General features: G+C 32.4%; 1 protein-coding gene across 6 annotated transcripts in view; it reads left to right on the forward strand.

Moving 5' to 3' along the window:
- ANKRD17 (ankyrin repeat domain 17) overlaps positions 1-19,503 on the forward strand; it is a 166,506-nt gene that overhangs the window by 112,349 nt on the left and 34,654 nt on the right. For 4 of the 6 annotated variants that reach the window (XM_037003206.2, XM_017680368.3, XM_017680371.3 and 1 more), the window contains 9 exons: positions 913-1,061; positions 8,598-8,709; positions 8,861-9,006; positions 12,555-12,697; positions 13,261-13,474; positions 13,976-14,151; positions 15,155-15,317; positions 17,621-17,716; positions 19,044-19,160. In XM_037003206.2, the coding sequence (XP_036859101.1) occupies positions 913-1,061; positions 8,598-8,709; positions 8,861-9,006; positions 12,555-12,697; positions 13,261-13,474; positions 13,976-14,151; positions 15,155-15,317; positions 17,621-17,716; positions 19,044-19,160 (1,316 nt within the window). The remainder of the gene's footprint in view (positions 1-912; positions 1,062-8,597; positions 8,710-8,860; positions 9,007-12,554; positions 12,698-13,260; positions 13,475-13,975; positions 14,152-15,154; positions 15,318-17,620; positions 17,717-19,043; positions 19,161-19,503) is intronic. The other 2 variants (XM_017680369.3, XM_073237477.1) reach the window with 2 other exon arrangements.

Here is a 19,503-nt window from a genome sequence, read left to right on the forward strand (position 1 = left end):
CATTTTTAAAAGGAGAAAAAAGGATTGATGTTCACATCTCAACTCCAGAAGTGAGTTGATGAGGGAATAAAGTACCCTCAACTGCCGTCACCTTTGAAGTTCTCCCACCTCAAGTATTAATATAATTAGCCTGTTCTCAATTTGCATATTTTGGTGAAAATAATATCATGGTAAAATGATATTTAAGAGACCTAACAATATTCTATATTAGAAGGGTGATTGTCTGCATATATGTATTCCTACCCTAATCTTTTTATTTTGTCCTCATAACTCAGTGTGGTTGCTGGATTGATTGGTGGGCATTTAACCCCCCTCAGAATAATTCTACATGTGAGAAACTGTATTTCTGTATGAGGATCAAATTTTTATATTTATGCTGCATACTGAGGGCTGCAACTCAGATTATTATCCCCCTGTCTACAATTAGTAAAATATTAGGAGACATTTTAGAAGACTGGATAGCAAGGTTCTCCCCAAACAGTGATATTACTGTAATTAGCTCTAGAATTTATGGTGTGAAATAGGCAGGTTAAAAAATCACATTTTTCTCCTGCACTTGACTGTTTTACCTTTTTATTCCTTTCCTGATTAAGAAGATATAATGGACAGCTACATTTGTATTTCTATTTAATTTTAATTCATAAACATATTTTTGTTTTGAGGACTTTTGAATTGAGGTTTTATTACATAAAGGAGAATTTGGTTTTAGATGGGTTATTATTTAGAATATGAGTTACTCTCAGTATCGTTGTAATTTTAGATTGTTGTCCAAATTCAGAAATTACTAGTAAAGTGGGTTTTTGGTGCTTTATCAGTCTACCTGTACGCATTTAAATATTTTCTAATAATTACTTCTTACTGTTACTTAACATGTGTTTCATCCTTATTAAGTGCAGTTATTTTGTTCAACAGCAGTCAGTGGAAGAGCGTCTGCAATGTCAAACACTCCTACCCACAGTATTGCTGCTTCCATTTCCCAACCTCAGACTCCAACTCCAAGTCCTATCATCTCTCCTTCAGCCATGCTTCCTATATATCCTGCCATTGATATTGATGCACAGGTAAGCTCCAAATTCAGTAATGATTGTTTTTAACTAGAATTATGTTACCATTAAAAACATTAATCAGTGATTTAAATCATCTTAAATTGTTTTGTCTCCAGGCACAGACCTAAGCCACAGTTACAAGTAATTAGAATCTATATATTGAAAAAATAGTAAATACAGATTATTACTGATAATTATGTGATGGTCTGTTTTCCCAGGTAATCAAAAAATCTTTTATTTTAAACTTAGAAGATGATAGGAAAAGAAATTAATTTATTTGATTAGTGTGTATTTTCTTCTAATCTTAAATTAGAAGATATGTTTTAAAATTCATAGTGGATTTCATGTCAAAGAAAAGATTCTTCCATTTATATTTGGTATATACTCAGTTGGATTTGTGCTACCTGAAAATTCTGATATTACTACCTGAAACACACTGTGAATCTTTGCATCTGTGTCTGTGACACTGTTAAGTAAAAGCAGTAACAATAATAACAGTTTTCTTTAAAAAATCACCTTGCCATGACATCTCAGTGAAAAGTGAGAGGAAAAGATAGTTTGCATTTGTCCTGAAGAAACGCCAGGAGGCCTGAGTCTTCTAAGCTAGGTAAGGGTACATACACGGCCACCTTCAGGATTGAAAAATGTTTGCAGTGTATTTAGTTTTGTATTTTGATTAATACTTGGAAGGGGGAACAGATGAGGGTGAGGGTATGGCAATGAACATTATAAAACGGTTTAGTAAATTATCAGTTCTTTATAACTTGAATTTCACGAAGTGCTGTGTATCTGTTGTTGGATCATTATTGGCATGCGCTCCTAACCTATTGAAAATGAAGCCTCCTTTTCATTAAAATGTTTCTTGATAATACTGTAAAAAAGGAGTTTCATTTTTGTTCTTGTTACTTCTCAAATATTTATTGGAAACTCTCTTTTGAGCACTTAAAATTTTAAGAGACTGTTTTCAAGGAATTAATCTAATCTTCAGACTACACATACAGGGTAGCTACACTTAAACACCCATTTCCCTAATGAAGAAACCAAGGCTAAGAAATAGACTAAGCATTTTGCTTATGATCACTTCATTTAGTTAAGAAGTATGGGTCTGGGAATAAAACTTAGTTCGATTTGACTTCAAAGGCACCCGTAAGTATCAAACTAAACAGCCTTTTTGGAAAAAAAAAATAAGCATTAATTTGATGAAAAACAGTGTTTACATGTAATATTGATAGCATTGTAGAACTGGATTGAACTTGGTATTGAATTTTGCATTATTTTCTTCCAATCTTGAGGCTATGTTTTAATGAGAAGTATGTTACTAGTTTTTGTGAGATCAAGAATTTTGATCCATAAACAAAAATAAAAACTTCACCAAAATATAAAAAGATTTCTCTTAAAAATGATTTTAAACAAAACAGCCACAGAAAGAAGTTCCTCCAAGTATGATAATGAATTTATTGAATTTTAAATTGTAATGATGCTGAAATTTTATCTGACTATACCACTTAATTTACATTGACTCTATTATACATAATTTCTGAAAAGTTACATATAAATGCTTTAAAAGTCCTTTTATAATTTAAAATTACTTAAATTTTAAATGTAGTAGACATGAAGATTTGACTGGGCTCTTTAAAAATCTCTTTATCTGGTCTCTACATCAAAGTTTTTCCATTGGGTTAGTGGTCTAACATTACTTACAGTACTTTTTATGGAATTTACTATACTTGCTTAGACATTAGGAAGTTCCTACTTTGGAAAACGTAATACAAAGTAAATATTCAGAAATAATTGTTACCATTTTTCTTTAATTTTTGGTGTTAGTTTTTAAATCACTAGTTTTTATGATACCAAGCAGGTACTTAGAGTGGAAAAAATATAGATCATTTTTACTCCATCTGAACATTTTTGTAGATTCTAAAATAAAATTTTACATAATGGATATTTTGGTTTATGTGTGCCAGCACTGTGCCATGATAGACAAGTGAAATGATGGAAAATTAATGCCAAGATTCTTCCTGTCTTTTGAAAGATTCTCTAATAATTGTATATATTTTTTATTTAACAAGACTTAACATGTACATTCTTAACACTTTACAAGTAGTGACTTCTTTAACTTAATCTTAATAATGACCCTCTGAAATGTAGGTACCTTTATTATTCCTATTTTACAAGTGAGAAAAGACGTGGAGATATTAACTATTTTGTCCAACAGCTAATTTATGGTATAGCCAGCTTTCAAACAACTCTGTCATTCTGGCTCCAGAATCTATGCTCTTTATCACTGTACCAAACTATCTGTTTTTCAATTTTTGTATTAAGTGTGAACATTGAATTTGAATTATATTAGCCTGGTAAATTAGATTACAGAAAATGGGTCCACCAGTTAGATAGCAAAGGATCTCGTCTTTCATCTTTGCATCTTTTCATCATGTTTCCTTAACCATACCACATATTCACATCAAATTTTATTAAGAAGAAATGTTAATATTTTAAATGGCAGTATATCAAATTAAGTTTTCTTTTAAAAATGCTAATGATTCTTTAAAAGGTCATACTTTAAATTTCTTTAATTGATCATTATAGTCAGAAACTAATATTTTTAACAAGAATTAGCAGGAATCATATGTTTAATTTCTGGACCTTGAAGAATGTTGAAGGTAAGTGCATTCTTTATAAGGTTCCTTTTTATAGGGTTTATGTGATATAACTAGAAATCACCTTTTGTGTGCAAGTGTGTGCCACATGCGCTCCACCTGTCATGTAGCAGTTGTACTGAATCAAGTTTATCTGGATATTTTCAAAATTTCTAAGATTAACATCATGTACTGTACTGTTAGAAATATTTATTTTAGGAAACATCAGTAAATGATAATTTAAGGAATTATGTGGGACTGTTTTTCTATTCCTTTGGATAGTATTGCTATAATCTTTATTTTGCTTGGATGATATTACAGATATTATCTGATGGTCCAGAAATTTGGAATCATGTAGAGATTTTTAAGAACTACTGGTTTTATATGAAAAGGAACTCTGATTGAAGGCTAGAGTTGAATAGCACTGAATTAATTAGATACTTCCTTATTTTATTGTGTGAAATTTTTATTAACTATAATATCCACTAAAAGTGAGAAAGAACCAATTGTTCTGTTCATGGATTATAAAAACTTGTGGTCCAGTCTCCCTCCCTGTTTCTTATCACCTGTTTTTCTTATATTTCTGATCTGCTTGTCATTTTTATTCTCAAACTTCTAAGGGCTTTCCTTGGTCTTGGAATAACTTACTTTATTACATCTCAAAAATGAGAAAAATAAATTCTTCCTTAATGCAATTTTGCCTTTTTTCCTATTTTTAATAATTATGTATATCCCATTATTGTCTTTTTAAAGAGGATAGACATTGAATTTAACTTATATACCAAGACTGAAATTGTAAAGTATATAAAACTATGTCTTACCTTTAATGGTATAAATATCATTTGTATATTTTTTTCTTCCTTTTGGATTTACAGTACAGTTATTTAATTTTGTAATCGCAATGATGTTTTAACAAGAAATGAAGGAGACCAGGAAAAATGAGTTAATAGTGAGTTGTAATATGCTGCCATGAAAGCATTCTACTTCAAAATGCATGTGCATTCTAGTTGTTTATATGAATTGCTTTAAAATAGGTTATGTACTATTTTACTGATTATTCTCCTTTATTGACTACCCTCAAGTGCTGTCCTTTTTAATCTTATATATAACCCCTAACATGGCTAAAGAATGATATATGTGGAAGTATGAAGGATACAGAGGTCTAAAAATAGTTTGACACTTTAAATCTTAATGGTGTTCAAAGTAATTTAACTACTTCAGATGTAATTAATAGATATATTTCCTTTTTTACAGACAGTTCAGGTATGTTTTTTCACTTGCATTCCAGCTCAATAAAAGTTGCTTTTTCCTTTTATATTGCATCTGTCTTAGGATTCCTTCTTGTTCTTCAGTCTTACAAAACTGAATAGTCATGTTGATATCTTACAGAATATTTACATTATTTAATTTTTGTAAGCCACAATCATTGTAACAACATCTGTTACGGTACAGGATAGTATATTTTATGGTTTTACTGACAAAATGAAAATTTTCTTTAGAACATAAACCTGGATGAGCTCTTAACAAAGCTCTGAACATAATTCTCCTTTTCGAATTTCTCTTAGATATTTGGCAAAGAATGTGACTTATTAACCAGTATACTACAGCATGACGGTAGGGGTACTTTGCCTTCCAGAAAGTGATCATCAGTATTATTGTTACCAGTATTTCCTTGATTAGCAATCAAGTCCAACAGATCTTTCATTTTCTGTACTTTATCAGTCATTGTTAATTTTAACCAAAACTTCTACTAGTAATTTGTGTCTTGATGTATTGCAAATCAGGATAATCTTTCTTACCATTTTGGGATTGTGTAGGTGTATATTTGGGGAGGTGAAAGCCTTACATCAGAATCTTTAAATTCTTCCATTATTATCTTAAAAAGCTTGTCATAAAATTTCATTTATCCTTAATGCAAATACAATGAAGTTACCCACTCTTAAGATCCCCAAGAAATTTGACCAGCTCTCCTTTCCCAGACATATATTTTTACCTTCACCTCTCATAATACATTGTTTCTATTTTTCTCATACTTTGAACATAAATTCGCCCTACACAGTAATCAGTAAGCTCCAAGTGAGCAGGGACTGTATTTACTTATCTTTGTGAACACAATAGTATCTAGCATAGTACTTTGAATATAAAAGGTGCTTAATAGATGTCAGTTGAATTGATGTTTTATAATGTGGGGAAAAAAGCAATATTCCACTAAAATTTTCCATGCTTTTTCCAATTTTGTCTGTTCATTGTCTATTTAATATAGGCACTACTTTCCTAAATTACTCTTCAAACCCCAGAAGACTTTTAGAAACCTCATAAACTTCATCATAAAGTTGACTCTTCTACTGATTGTCTAAACACTGAGGTAGAGAGCACATTAAGACTTAACATTATACTGACCCCAGGCAGCTGTGCCTTTAGGCACATAATCTTGATGTAATGGGGAAAACAGGATTTTGTATCCAAGATCTTGGTTTTTTTTAAGCCAGTTCTTACTAGTTATTAGTTATGTGACCATCAGAAAGTTATTCCTTTGAGCTGTTGTCTCCTTTTCTCTGAAATCAGACGTAAATTTTCCTTCCTTACAAATCTGAAGTGAAGATCAAATAATACAGCATAATGAGAGCTGTCACTCATTTAAGTATTCATGTCCTTCTCCATTGTTGTAGTTGGTGCATCTCTCCCTTGTGGCCATCCCTGATCTCTGCAGTCAGTAGCTCTGCTCTCTGCCAGCCTCTTCTGCAGAGCAGTTTTTGCGGTCTCCTACATCACTGACTAGTAGGCTTTTTCTTATTTCTTGACTCTATCAATTTTACATTTTGTCTCTTGTTACTCATTTTTTTTTGTAATGGAGTTTGATTTTTAGTGTTATTAACCTTCTAGGAGAATATGCCTTTCCTTTTGCTATTCATTACATGAATATAATAAATATGTAAATATATAAAAACAAAATAAATAGATATTTCATATATATAGTCCTTTGTTTTATTAGTAATAGTCTTTGAATCTGTGGCTCTTTACTGCTGTTATCACACATTCAACTTAACTGTCATGTATTGTTTCCTAGGCAAAGCATCACTCGTAGGTGGACAGTGCAAACATGAATAAGACATGTTCACTACCTTCCAGGAATCTATCAACCCGAGGGTGATAGACATATACCTAATGTTAGCATAAGGAAGATGGGTGATATAAGTGCCATAATAGAGGTGCATATATAAAAATAAGGGAAGATAGCCTAGAACGGCCTGCAATAGAAAAATAATGTAATACCCAGATGTAATTTTAAATTTTCTAGAAGCTACATTAAAAACAAAAAGAATAGGTATAATGAATTTTAAGAATATATTTTATTTAGCTTAATATATCCATATTATTGTTTAAATATGTAATCAGAAAAATTACTAAGATATTTAATACATTACATTTTTATTTCGTAATACGAGTCTTCAGAAGTCAGTGTGTATGTTATACTTGCAAGTTAGAGTTATCATTATCAGCCTAGTTCTCCTGGGACTTTTCTGATATTAGCAGCAAGAATCTCTGATACTAGAAACCCCTTCAGTCATGGGCAAATTGGGATGGTTTGTCACCCTATTTAGAATGTATCTCAATTTGGACCTAACTTAGAAATGCTTGATTTGCAATTGGATTTGATTAAATGTACAGGTGAAAAGTAGGTTCTTTTACTCAAGATCCTCTAGACATACTGAAAAGTTTCCCAATACCTAATTATCAATTTTTTAATTTCAATTAACATTAAGTAAAATTTAACATTTAGTTTCTCAGTCACAGTAGCCATATTTCAAGTACTGGTAGCCCTTTGTTGCTAGTAGTTAACTTTTTTGGACAGCACAAGTTTAGAGTACTTAAAAAGTATGAGGACTTAGTTTACTAAATAAGAATTTAAACGATGATAGAGTATGACCACTGATAAATCCAATATTGGTTACTGTCACTAGCAGAAGTCAGAAATAAATTGTTTATACTCTGTATATTATATATTTTTGTTGTTGTTCCTTCAAGTATTTTGGGGGTTCTCTAATAAAGTTAAGTTATTTGGAAACCAATTTTTTCATCTCAAGGTTTGCTTTTCAGTTTTTTTAGATGGTTTCAGCATAGCAAATTTGGTCCCACTGCTAAATTTTGCTTGATAATCCATCCTGTGTATTTTGAGATCCTTTTACTCTGTCTGGTGGGAACCAAACTACTTCTGGTCCTGTGTAATCTCTGGGTGTTGTTCAATCTGATCCCTCTGATGGTCTTTCTCTGGACTCTGGAAAATTTTCCTCATACACATGTGCAATCAGAATTCATATGGGAACCCTCTGCAGATCTCTGGAGTACTCTTTATGTAGTGCTTTCTTCTCCAGTAGTCTGCCCCGTGAATTCTAGCCATCTTGTCTTCTCAACTGAGGGAGACTGCCAGTCTCTGTTTGGATGCCTCACCCCTCACTGCAGCCTGGAAACTCTAGCAATGAGTTGAGTTACTCATTTCTGTCCTGAGACATCACTGTTATGCACTCTCTAACCACCATCATTTCATATAGTATCCCTTCTTTTTTTTAGTCATTTGAGATAGGAAGATAAACCTTGTCTATGCTACTCCATTAATGGCTAGAAATGAAAGTGAGTCACAGCATTTCTTTTAATCACATAGTGTATGTAACATCGTTGAAAAATCATACTATTTTTCTTCATGCCTGCTTTAAGACTTATCCATAAAGTTCAAATATTACTTATAGCCTTTAAAAAAATCACAAGTTGGCCACTAATGGAGAAAAACAACTTATTATCCAAATGGTTGAAACAGTTGAGTGGGACATATGTGTCTGTGTGTATTTGATATATGTACATATCATGTAATTGATGTAAACATTTTTAAATTAATAACCAACAAATTAATTTTTTACAGACTGAGAGTAATCATGACACAGCTCTAACACTTGCCTGTGCTGGTGGTCATGAGGAACTGGTACAAACACTGCTAGAGAGAGGAGCTAGTATTGAGCACCGAGACAAGAAAGGTAGGGCCTACTTCTGTTAATTTTTTTCCCCTGGAATATTTATGTTCTGTGTAGAATGTGACTTCCAGCCGTGTTTTGATGGTTAGATATAATGGAAGTCAGTAGTGTTCCTTTGTTTAGCATGTAGTGAGAAGTTCTTTATTTTTTCCAGGTTTTACTCCACTTATCTTGGCTGCTACAGCTGGTCATGTTGGTGTCGTAGAAATACTGTTAGACAATGGTGCAGACATTGAAGCCCAGTCAGAAAGAACCAAGGACACACCTTTATCTTTGGCTTGCTCTGGGGGAAGGCAGGAGGTAATGCTTTTCCCAGTGTAATTTTTTTCTTCCATCTGTTTAGCAAATATGCTTTAACATATCTGATTTTATAGGAATGACGGATTGACATTTAGATTTGACACAGAGGTAACTGAAATTATTATTAGCAAAAGGACAAGTATTGATGTTAGCATAAGGCAATCTTGCCAGAAAAATCATTTTTGTTATTCCTTTTATCTGAAAGTAGTACCTGCCATAGAAACTGCTCTCTGGGTTCCATAGGAATCCTTTATTGCTTGAGAGACTCTTTGTAAAATAAAATAGCCTTGCATTCATACTAAGCAAATGCTTTAGACATCCCAAATCAAATCAGTAAGCTCCTGATAAGCAGGGCCTATTATCCATCTTTTCCTATCCCATAGTACCTAGCATGAAAGGTGCTTAGGCTCTAGAGAGCCTCTGTTTCTCTCTACATGTAAGATTAGCATGGAATTAAGAGTATATGATTTCTAGTGTTCTGAGGACTCTTGTCTTATAATTTTTTCCCACCATTCCTCACCTCTGGAAAAAAGGTTCTCAGATAAGATTATATGAACATTTAGTTTTTTAAGGAAGATAGAACAGCTACTGTGATCAGGTGTAGGACCAGAAATTATAGTTTTATACACCCCCCTTTGTGTGTCTTCTTCTGAAATTTAATAATCAGCTGGATAACCTAATTTTTTAAAATCCAATCCTATATACAATGGATATAGGCTTTTGAGTAGCCAGTCATGCTGTCTCTATGGATTGACAAGTTCTCAATTAAGGAGTCATTGAATCTTAGATTTAGGAAGCCTCCTAAGTGATCCAGGTAAGTTTACTACCCATCTTAAAAATCTTTTTTTTCTTCACCGTCCTAATTATTATAAAGTTCTCCTATTTATCCAGCCTGAAGTGTGTCTTCTCTGAGTTACCCCACTGCTCCTAATTCTGTTCTTTGAACCGATGGAAAGAGGTTTATACCCTCTTGTACCTTCATATATTTGTCTCTCTATTCAGCAGCCACTTATTCTGTATGTGAAACTTGTCCTGATCTTTTGACTGTTACCTTGAGAATACCTTTTCCAAACCCTTAACCTGACTGTTCTACCCACTGTCAGTATCCCTTCTGAAATATCATATCTAAAGTACTCTGATTAGTGAACTGGTTGAACTATTGCCTCCCTATATGTATATCTTAAACTGACCTCCCCACCCCTTTGCCATCAGGTATTGAACTCTAATCAGTAAATCCACTACGGTTTTTAATGAACTAATAAATAAAAATTTAAGAGACTAATTCCTGCATAAAAAGAATGGGAAATTTAATGAAATGGTTCATGTGTAGAACGATAGGGGTTATGATCCTTTATTTTGTGGATTAAAAAGAATTGGAATCTATTGATAATATAGGTATAATTATTTTTTGGTACAGTTTTTCCTGTGGCAAATTTATAAATTGATAATTTTTTGCTTTATACTTGGAGTAGATATTGTATGTGTGGATAGTTAGGTGCACTTGTTACTAGAGATGTTCTGCGTAAGAGACAACAAAATTTTCACTTGTGAGATTTTCAATCATTGTATAGTTTGAAATACTTGCTTCATATAACAAATTTTTGAATCAAAATCAGTTGATTTCCTTCTTTTCAAAGCAGTGTTAAAGCCTAGATCATATGTAATCTTTATATATTCTTATTAGGATATAACCAGGTGAGTTATAGAAGTTATATAATAGTGTATAAGTTATACAAGACTTTTAGAATAATAATTTTGGTTATAATAGTCTTTTGCTTTGATTTGGTGTCATTAGAACAGTTCAGTACTTTTGAAGTGATTAGTAAAGCATTGGAAAGTTATTTTTACTATAAAATCACATTCTGATTTCTTTCATATTGAATGTTACTTTTTGGGAAACCATTCTCTCTGAGAGATAGAACATCAATTATCCTTGGATTTCTGTTTTATTGCTTGAGAGACTCTGTAAAATAAAATAGCCTAATGCCAATTTTTTGGTCTTGTTTTTATTACCTTGTCACATGACTAAAAAAATGATGGACACAGAGTTATATCTAAAATGGTTCACAGCTTTATTCAAATGAGTAAAGTTTTAACTTATATGTAAGACAAAGCACCATCCATTACCATTTATTTGGTAATTCCCAGTTAGTATTTTAGGATATGTTATTAATAGTAAAACCAAGGAAGAGCTATGATCTGAGCAATCCTTAAGTTCTTAACTCTTACACCACATTCATAAAAAGGAGAAATTACTAGTACCTGAGTCAAAGATTTGTGCATTAAATGGCATAGTGGACAAAAGATTTATGAATAGTCAATAGTCACTTACAATTTTTAGCTATCAGGGAATTCAAATTAAACCCCAGTGGGGTACTATCACATACTCTCTAGAATGGCCAAAATTAAAAGAATGACAATACCAAATGTTGCCAAGGATATAGAACAACCAGAACTCACTCACTGCTGATAGGAGTAAAAATAATACAGCCAATTTAGGAAGAGGTCTGGTGATTGCTTATAAAACTATACATACACCCAAAAATTCTACTAGGTGGTACTCATGAGCAGTGAAAATACATTTCCACAAGAATGGTCATAGCAACTATATTCAAAATTTCTAAAAACTAGAAACAAAGCAATGGTATTCATCAGTAGGAAGATAAACTATAGCATATCCTATAATGGAATGCTATACAATACACACAAATGGCTCTGAAACACTGTGATTAATTTATATGCACATCTAAGATAGATGAAGCTAATAATCTGTGGGTGGGATTGGCTGGGAAGAGACATGAGTAAACAACAGATTTACATTATATTAGATTTATGCATTTGTCAGTAGTCAGCAAATGTATACTCAAGTTTTAACATTTATTGCAGATTACAGATTTCACCTAAAAATACTGAAAACAAGTAATAGTCTACTTAAATACATGCTGATGTATTTAAGGTAACTGCAGATGTCTACAGTTTACCAAGTGAAGTGCATCAAAAAATGATTGACAAATAGATGTAATAGAGTGTGTTAGAATATTAATAGTACGCTCTAGATAGTATATGTAAATTTTTTCAATTTTTCTGTGTGAAAATTTTCATAATTATATGTTGGGGAAAAAATAAGCATTAGCTTTATTCCCATTTTTTTAACATTTAATTACTGATTGTAAGTTTTAAAAAATGTTTTAAAGACATTCACATGGATAAATGAAAAAATCTTACTCTATTTTACTACTGTGTGGTGGAATAACACAGAAATACTAATTTCCAAAATAGCATTGCACAACACAGGAGATCCAAATCTTTCATGAACATACCGTGCCATATCAATAGATGCCAAAGTGGATTTTAATTGAAACTATCTCTTGGTTGGCTCTGAGAACTCTTGGTATTATTTGAGGCTGATTTTGTGCAAAGCATGAAAGAAGGACTTTCCCCCTTGTTCTGTTATTTAATAACCAGAAAAAAAGAGAAATCAGAAATAGACATCTTACAAATGGTCTTGCCTTAAGAATAAAACAAATATTTTCCTTTTCTCTTCTCAGGTGGTGGAGCTATTGTTAGCTCGAGGGGCAAATAAAGAGCACAGGAATGTTTCTGATTACACGCCTCTAAGCCTGGCTGCCTCTGGTGGCTATGTGAATATTATCAAAATACTACTAAATGCTGGAGCTGAGATTAATTCCAGGCAAGTTTTATTCTCTCTACAAGCCCCTTAAGAGTGCAATGTTAAAGATATTTGTGCAACACTCATTTTTCTTAATGCCGTATTTAGGAAATGCCTTATTACAAATTTACAATCCAAATTGTTGGAGGTTTTTAAGGTTAATTTTATTTAAGTATTCAAACTGTTGACACTGAACTTGAAAATATATGTTTCTCTATTTCTTATGGTTCTAAAAGTAAACACATTTTTATTATGAGTTTTTATTAAGCAAGTGACTACATACTTTAGGATAGGATCTTAATATCTATCTTATTAGTCACTTAATAATTTTAATAATTACATTTCAGCCTATGTCATTATGTTAAATGAGATGCAGAAAGTATTGGGTGGCAAAAAATTTGTAGTGGTATCTTGATAGTATCTTACAGACTTATCTAGGGCTTAAAAAAGTGATTACTTTAAATAATCTTGCAAAATAAAGCATCTTACATAAATCTTAATATAATTCTATATTATCATGTAATTTTTCTGGACATTTAAAATATGTATTTTTCCTTTTGTTCTCCCCATACCTCCATCCCCAGAACTGGTAGCAAATTGGGCATTTCTCCTCTAATGTTAGCAGCTATGAATGGGCACACAGCTGCTGTTAAGCTCCTGTTAGACATGGGCTCTGACATAAATGCTCAAATAGAAACCAATCGGAACACTGCCCTTACCTTAGCCTGCTTCCAAGGAAGAACTGAAGTGGTTAGTCTTCTACTTGATAGAAAAGCAAATGTAGAGCACAGAGCTAAGGTAAGAAAAAGTCTGAAATTTACACATGGATTTATTGCTTTGATATTTAAAGTGTACATTAGCAATATGCTAATTATAAATTTAGTATTTTCTGGTAACATTTACCTCTTAGATACATATTTAATCAGAAGTCATTCAGTATGATTGAATCAAATATTAACTCTTGGAGATACGTCAACAAAACATTTTGAAGGTAATAATGATATTAGGGTTACTAGCTGGAAATATGTACTGTGATGAAAGAGAAAAGGAACATTTATCAAGTGCCAGTTATATGCCAAGTGCTTGCATCTTACACAAATTTTTTCCCAACAAACTGCAGCTAGTTTAGAATCATCTTCAGTAGATCACACTATAATTCAGGCCAGTAGTGTCGGTGCTGAAAGTTAGTTGTGAATTTTTGTAATAACTATACCATATTGCTCCTACTGATTGTTGTTCTCAAACATTTCAGCTCTTCTGGTCTTTTATGTGCTGTTTTTTATTTTTCACTAAACCTAGACTGGCCTCACACCACTGATGGAAGCTGCCTCTGGTGGGTATGCTGAGGTGGGCCGAGTTCTTTTGGATAAAGGTGCTGATGTTAATGCTCCCCCAGTGCCATCTTCGAGAGATACAGCTTTAACCATAGCAGCAGATAAAGGGCACTATAAGTTCTGTGAGCTTCTCATTGGCAGGTATGATGTTACCATATCCCACATGTATGAACACAGTGTTACTATTGATAATTATTCTCTCTGTGCAAATTGGACTATTAAAAAATCAAATGAGATTACTTGTGTAACCTACAAGTGCATGTTTAAATTTTTTAAACCTACCCCTGTTATTTTCCACCCATTCAGGGCTATGCTACATTGTCAGAAATATTTTTCTTCCTTTCTTGTGCATATATGCTTTCAAAATACTAGAATAAGCTGAGCTTTGTAATATCCAACTATTGTCATCCATATTCATAGCTCCCATGCAGTTTGACTTTTACAAAGAATATTACTCCAAGTCTTGAAAGTCTGTTAATCTTAGCCTTCATATTTTATTTTCTTGTTCTTTATCAGACAGGATCCATGATAGTTTCTGCTTTCAGTCACTTAGAAGTTGTCTGACAGTCTTCCAAAGATACTTGGCTGCTAACTGAATTTCCTATTTTAACAGTCTTAAAGACCTTTTTAGGGTATATTAAGCAGTAATGTTTAGTAGTAGCTACCATCAGCCACTCTTAGTCACCATGAGTCCTAACTACCATGGTGCCCACTGAGTGCTAAACCTGCATGTTGATTTTAGACTCATTCTTCTCTGAAGCCACACAGTAGATGCATAAGTATAAATAATCTGAAATAGGCAGTTGCCTCATAGGATACTATTTGTGTCTCTTGGCTACTGTTGTTCTGTTGATTATGATATTAACATAACAGATGTACTTTTATTTTCCACAAAATAAAGTCACATTTTTCAGAATTTTTCAGTTTCAAGTTTTGAAACTCAGAACTATGCAGAGTCATTATTTTTTAAATAAAAGCACTTATTGATACTGTTTTTTAACCCAATGGCTTGAGTGGAAAATTTTTGTAATGTAATTGAGAGAAAAATGTATTTTAGTCCTTGAATATTATAAACAATGCCTGTCTTTTACAGAATATTTTCACAGTTAATAGTTAATTTTTGTCATGTATGTTGTTTATTTAGAGGAGCTCACATTGATGTACGTAACAAGAAGGGGAACACTCCATTGTGGCTCGCAGCAAATGGTGGGCACCTCGATGTGGTTCAGTTGCTGGTACAAGCGGGTGCAGATGTGGATGCAGCAGATAACCGCAAGATAACTCCACTTATGGCAGCTTTTAGAAAGGTGAGTCTTTCATCCTCACTTATTTGGATATGTTTAACCTAGGTTAGGAAGTGCATAGTTGAGTGACCACTAAAGACTCATTTTAGGATTTTACAGCAGTGATGAAAACTAAAATAATGAGCAAGTAATCATTCTCAGGGTGACGTTGAAAGGTAGATACAGATATCCCAGAGAGCCATTATATTACCCAGATTGGACATGCAAGCTAAGGAAACTTTAAAAAGTTATTCTAAGTAATATTTTCAAAATCTAGAAGCAGTCTTAGTCTCTCACAAAATGTAAATCTAAGAGTAACTAATTACTTGTTTATGAGTGTTTTCTTATAGTAGCACAGCAGAGAAAAATTCAACTTAAAATTGATTTTATTTTTAAACATTGGTTTTTATTAGGAAAAGAATTAATGAAATAATGAAAACCCAACTGTCAGTATTTGAAACTACTAACAATCAATTGTACTATATTCAGAACTAGAAATAAAGTTTGTGAAAGTGAGAGAAAACTTTCTCTTTCTGTAGTACATAGCAGAGAGCTGTGTATAAGTAATTTGACTTAAGGGTTTGATCTCTTAAATGCAGTTTTAATTTCTTATTGGGAAAACCAGATTACTATTTGAGTTTTGTGTCATACTGAGAAATGTAGATAAAATCCCTTGCAGATTCCAAACTGTTTTGTTGTATTGAAAAATGTTAATACGTAAATTGGAACAATATCCTCTTTTCCTTTTTCTCTTACTATTCTCTGTGAATCCTGTTTTTTATACCACCTCTTCCATGGGTGTTCTAGACCACCTAGCCACAGACTATTTTTTTTCTTCACCAATCAGTTACTTTCTCAGTGTCTACCTTCCTCTTCTCCAAGCAAGCTAGCATATCATTATCAAGTTAATATTCCTAATCACCCTCTGTGTCAGTATCCTCTTCAAAAATCTTTTCCTGTCTCCCAGTCTCTGTATCCTTTGAAATCCAATCTTAAGTTTGTTATTCAAAGCCACAACAAATTAGTGCTCTTAGAGCTCATTGCCTATTATGAGTCCCTAATGTGGAGAGTCTTCTAGCTTGGTCTTTTCTTTGTCACTGTGTCTCATGTCACCTTTGTTCTCATCTCAGGAATGCCAGTGTCCTTGCTTATTTTTCCAGAGTTACTCATTCTTTGGGTATACTTTGAATCTACTCTGATACAAAACCTCTTTCCATCATTTTTGGGCTTACATTGAAATATCTAAAGTCCTAAAGGTAGTAGAAGCTCTACCTCTGTTACTGTCTTGATTATCTATTTATTTGTATATATATTTTTACTAGTCTAATGTTTAATGTGCATAAATCCAATCTTTCCAAATAAACTTAGCTCCGTAAGAACAATACTTATCTTTTATACTCTTTTGTATGTATTCCATTATCTATTTTTTTAGTACCTAGCACGTGCAATTATAATAGTTGGGATATCACATTGTACAGTTTAGCAGTCACTTTTTTTTAAAGGTGTAATTTAATAAGGGAAATAAGGTCCACACATTCATGTAATTCCGAGTTGTCCCATATAAATAGTTTAAATACTGTAGTAGTGGTGTTGAGACATTAAGAATGATGCAAATGGCATTTGAACAATTCATTAAAAAATAGGGATAGTTTTTAAAAGATACAGATGAAAAGGAATAGAGGAAATATATTAAACAGCTGTTTATCCAGCCTGGCTATAATTAGCCAGGTGTTGCATCAGAGCACAATAGTGTGGACTGCACAAAATGGAGAGCCTCTTAAAAGTTGGTGTAAAGATTTTGAACTAAACTTAATGAACTGTTAGAGTGAGTAGTATATTCATAGGTAATGCTTTAGGGAAGTATATTTTATTTCTCTCATACTACCTAATACAGTGCTATGCATTCAATTTTTATATACAATAAAGAACAAAATTATTATTTCTACTCTTTTAATGCTCAGAACCAAAACAGGATGCTCACATCTAGTGAATTAGCTAGGAAAAGAAAGATGAGTATTTTTTATTAATTTCAGATATACCCCCAATTTCTTCATGCTGATTTTTTTTTTTTTTTTGTAAATTCATAATGGTTTAAATTTGAGTTCAGATTATTCTGGCTTTTTTTGGAGGGTGGGATGAAAATTAACAATGTAGATTCACTTTTTAGAACCAACACCTGTCTCCTTTTCATTTACAGTGCAGATAGTACCCAATTAAGTCTTAGATTCCTTTGACATCAGTGTCATGAATTTAGTTAAGATAGACTGTAGATTTACTGAATCCTGTTAGAGCCTTTTTTCAACCTGACATCGATATCTATTTTTTAGGGTCATGTGAAGGTGGTGCGCTACTTAGTCAAAGAAGTCAATCAGTTTCCATCAGATTCTGAATGTATGAGATACATAGCAACCATCACTGATAAGGTAATATTATTGATCAAATTCATCTCACTATATGAGCTAGGGATCCCATTTGGTTTTATATATATATCCCACATGGTGTATGGCAATTTTCATTTATCTAGTATTTGGGAATGAAGTATACTATTTAAGAGGTTCTTCAGATTATTTACTTACCAATGAAGCAAGAAAACATTTTCTGTTGTAGAACTACTTTTTAAATTTTGCCAGAGCTAATTTAGTTTTACATAAATACTAAACAATCTGAAGCAGATACTGTAATTCATTAGGGCTATAATCTATATATATGTTTATTCAGGTTGATACCTATTGTGAGAGGGGTAAGCCCAGTAGATTTTTTTTTCATACCTAAACAAAAATGAACACAGTGCTTCTAATCATGGGCAAGAAAATGTTAAGATTATATAAAAAAAAGTTGAACTGTCAGCTTAAGAATGAATTGGCTAGGATTTTTGCAAGGAAAGTAGGGAGGATAAAATAAATTCTATTAGAGATCTAATTGAGATCGTCCCTGGTGGCATTTTGATTTGGAGTTTATACTAATAGTTTAATAATATCCTAAGACATGCCTCTGAAAATCCAAAGAGGTCAACAAACCTAAGAATTTATATTATATTTCCTCAACAATTATTACATGACAATGAGCAGCTTTTTGCCATGGATTTTATTAATAGCTAATTTATGGTCTTTCTTGCCTCTAAATTCCTCTATGACAGTAGATACCACTATTTCTTGAAAGTGATACCACTAGGGTTTTTGGGGGGGAAGAAGATTAAAAATGAGGCTTTTGTCTTAATAGGGAAATACCGCTTTCCTGTTAAAAGGTATGTTCTGAGAATGAAATCACTGAGATAAAAAGTGTATAGGTACCTGTATCTATGATTTCTTCATGAATGGTTCTTGCTCATGAAGTTATAGCAATAATTCTTTAAATATTTGAGAATAATTCTTGACAATTAAGTATTTTAAAATGTCTTAAACATGTTTTCTTTGTGGGCAGTTAGCTCATTAACCAGCAAACATAAGTGTTATCACAACTGTTTGCTGTGTATGATTTCTTCTATTCAAATTACAGGAATGAATAATTTTATTTGCCAAAGTACCAGTCAGTGGATATTATTGTGAAGAAAACAGTAGAGTCTTATGCTTGTGTATTTTTAAAAACATACTATTTAAACTAGATTTTTATTTGCACCCTATTTTGCCTTGCCATTGATCTTTATTGCTTATGTTCATTCAGGTACCTTAATTAATACGTTCATGTTTTCAGGAATCTCTCTAAATGTGCATTGTTTTTTGAGGCTGGAAACATCTTAATTTTTCATTTTAGGAGATGCTGAAGAAGTGTCATCTTTGTATGGAATCAATAGTACAAGCCAAAGATAGACAGGCTGCTGAAGCAAACAAAAATGCCAGCATTTTATTAGAGGAGTTAGACTTGGAAAAGGTAATGATAACCTTTACATATGAAAAGTACCTACATTATTTCCTTCCTCGTTTTTTACCCCAAATCTGTAATCTGTTGTTTTTGTTTTATTTTTGTTTCTGCATTAAATTGTATATATGGTTCCCTCTCCAAGTTTGGCTCAAGTAGTAGAGAGAATTCTGAGTTTTTTAAATATCATTAAAATAATTTTCTTCTTAAATCAAATTTTAAAAATTTTAATGTAGGGATTGTGCTGATCTGGAAGTCAGAAAACCTAGTCTCTAAAGGTCAATTTTAGTCTTACCCAGCTAATGATCTCTTAATCCCCATCCAAGTCCACATACTTCATTGATCCTAGGCTTTG

This window comes from Manis javanica, chromosome 5 (assembly GCF_040802235.1).
Source record: "Manis javanica isolate MJ-LG chromosome 5, MJ_LKY, whole genome shotgun sequence".
Classification (NCBI taxonomy): domain Eukaryota; kingdom Metazoa; phylum Chordata; class Mammalia; order Pholidota; family Manidae; genus Manis; species Manis javanica.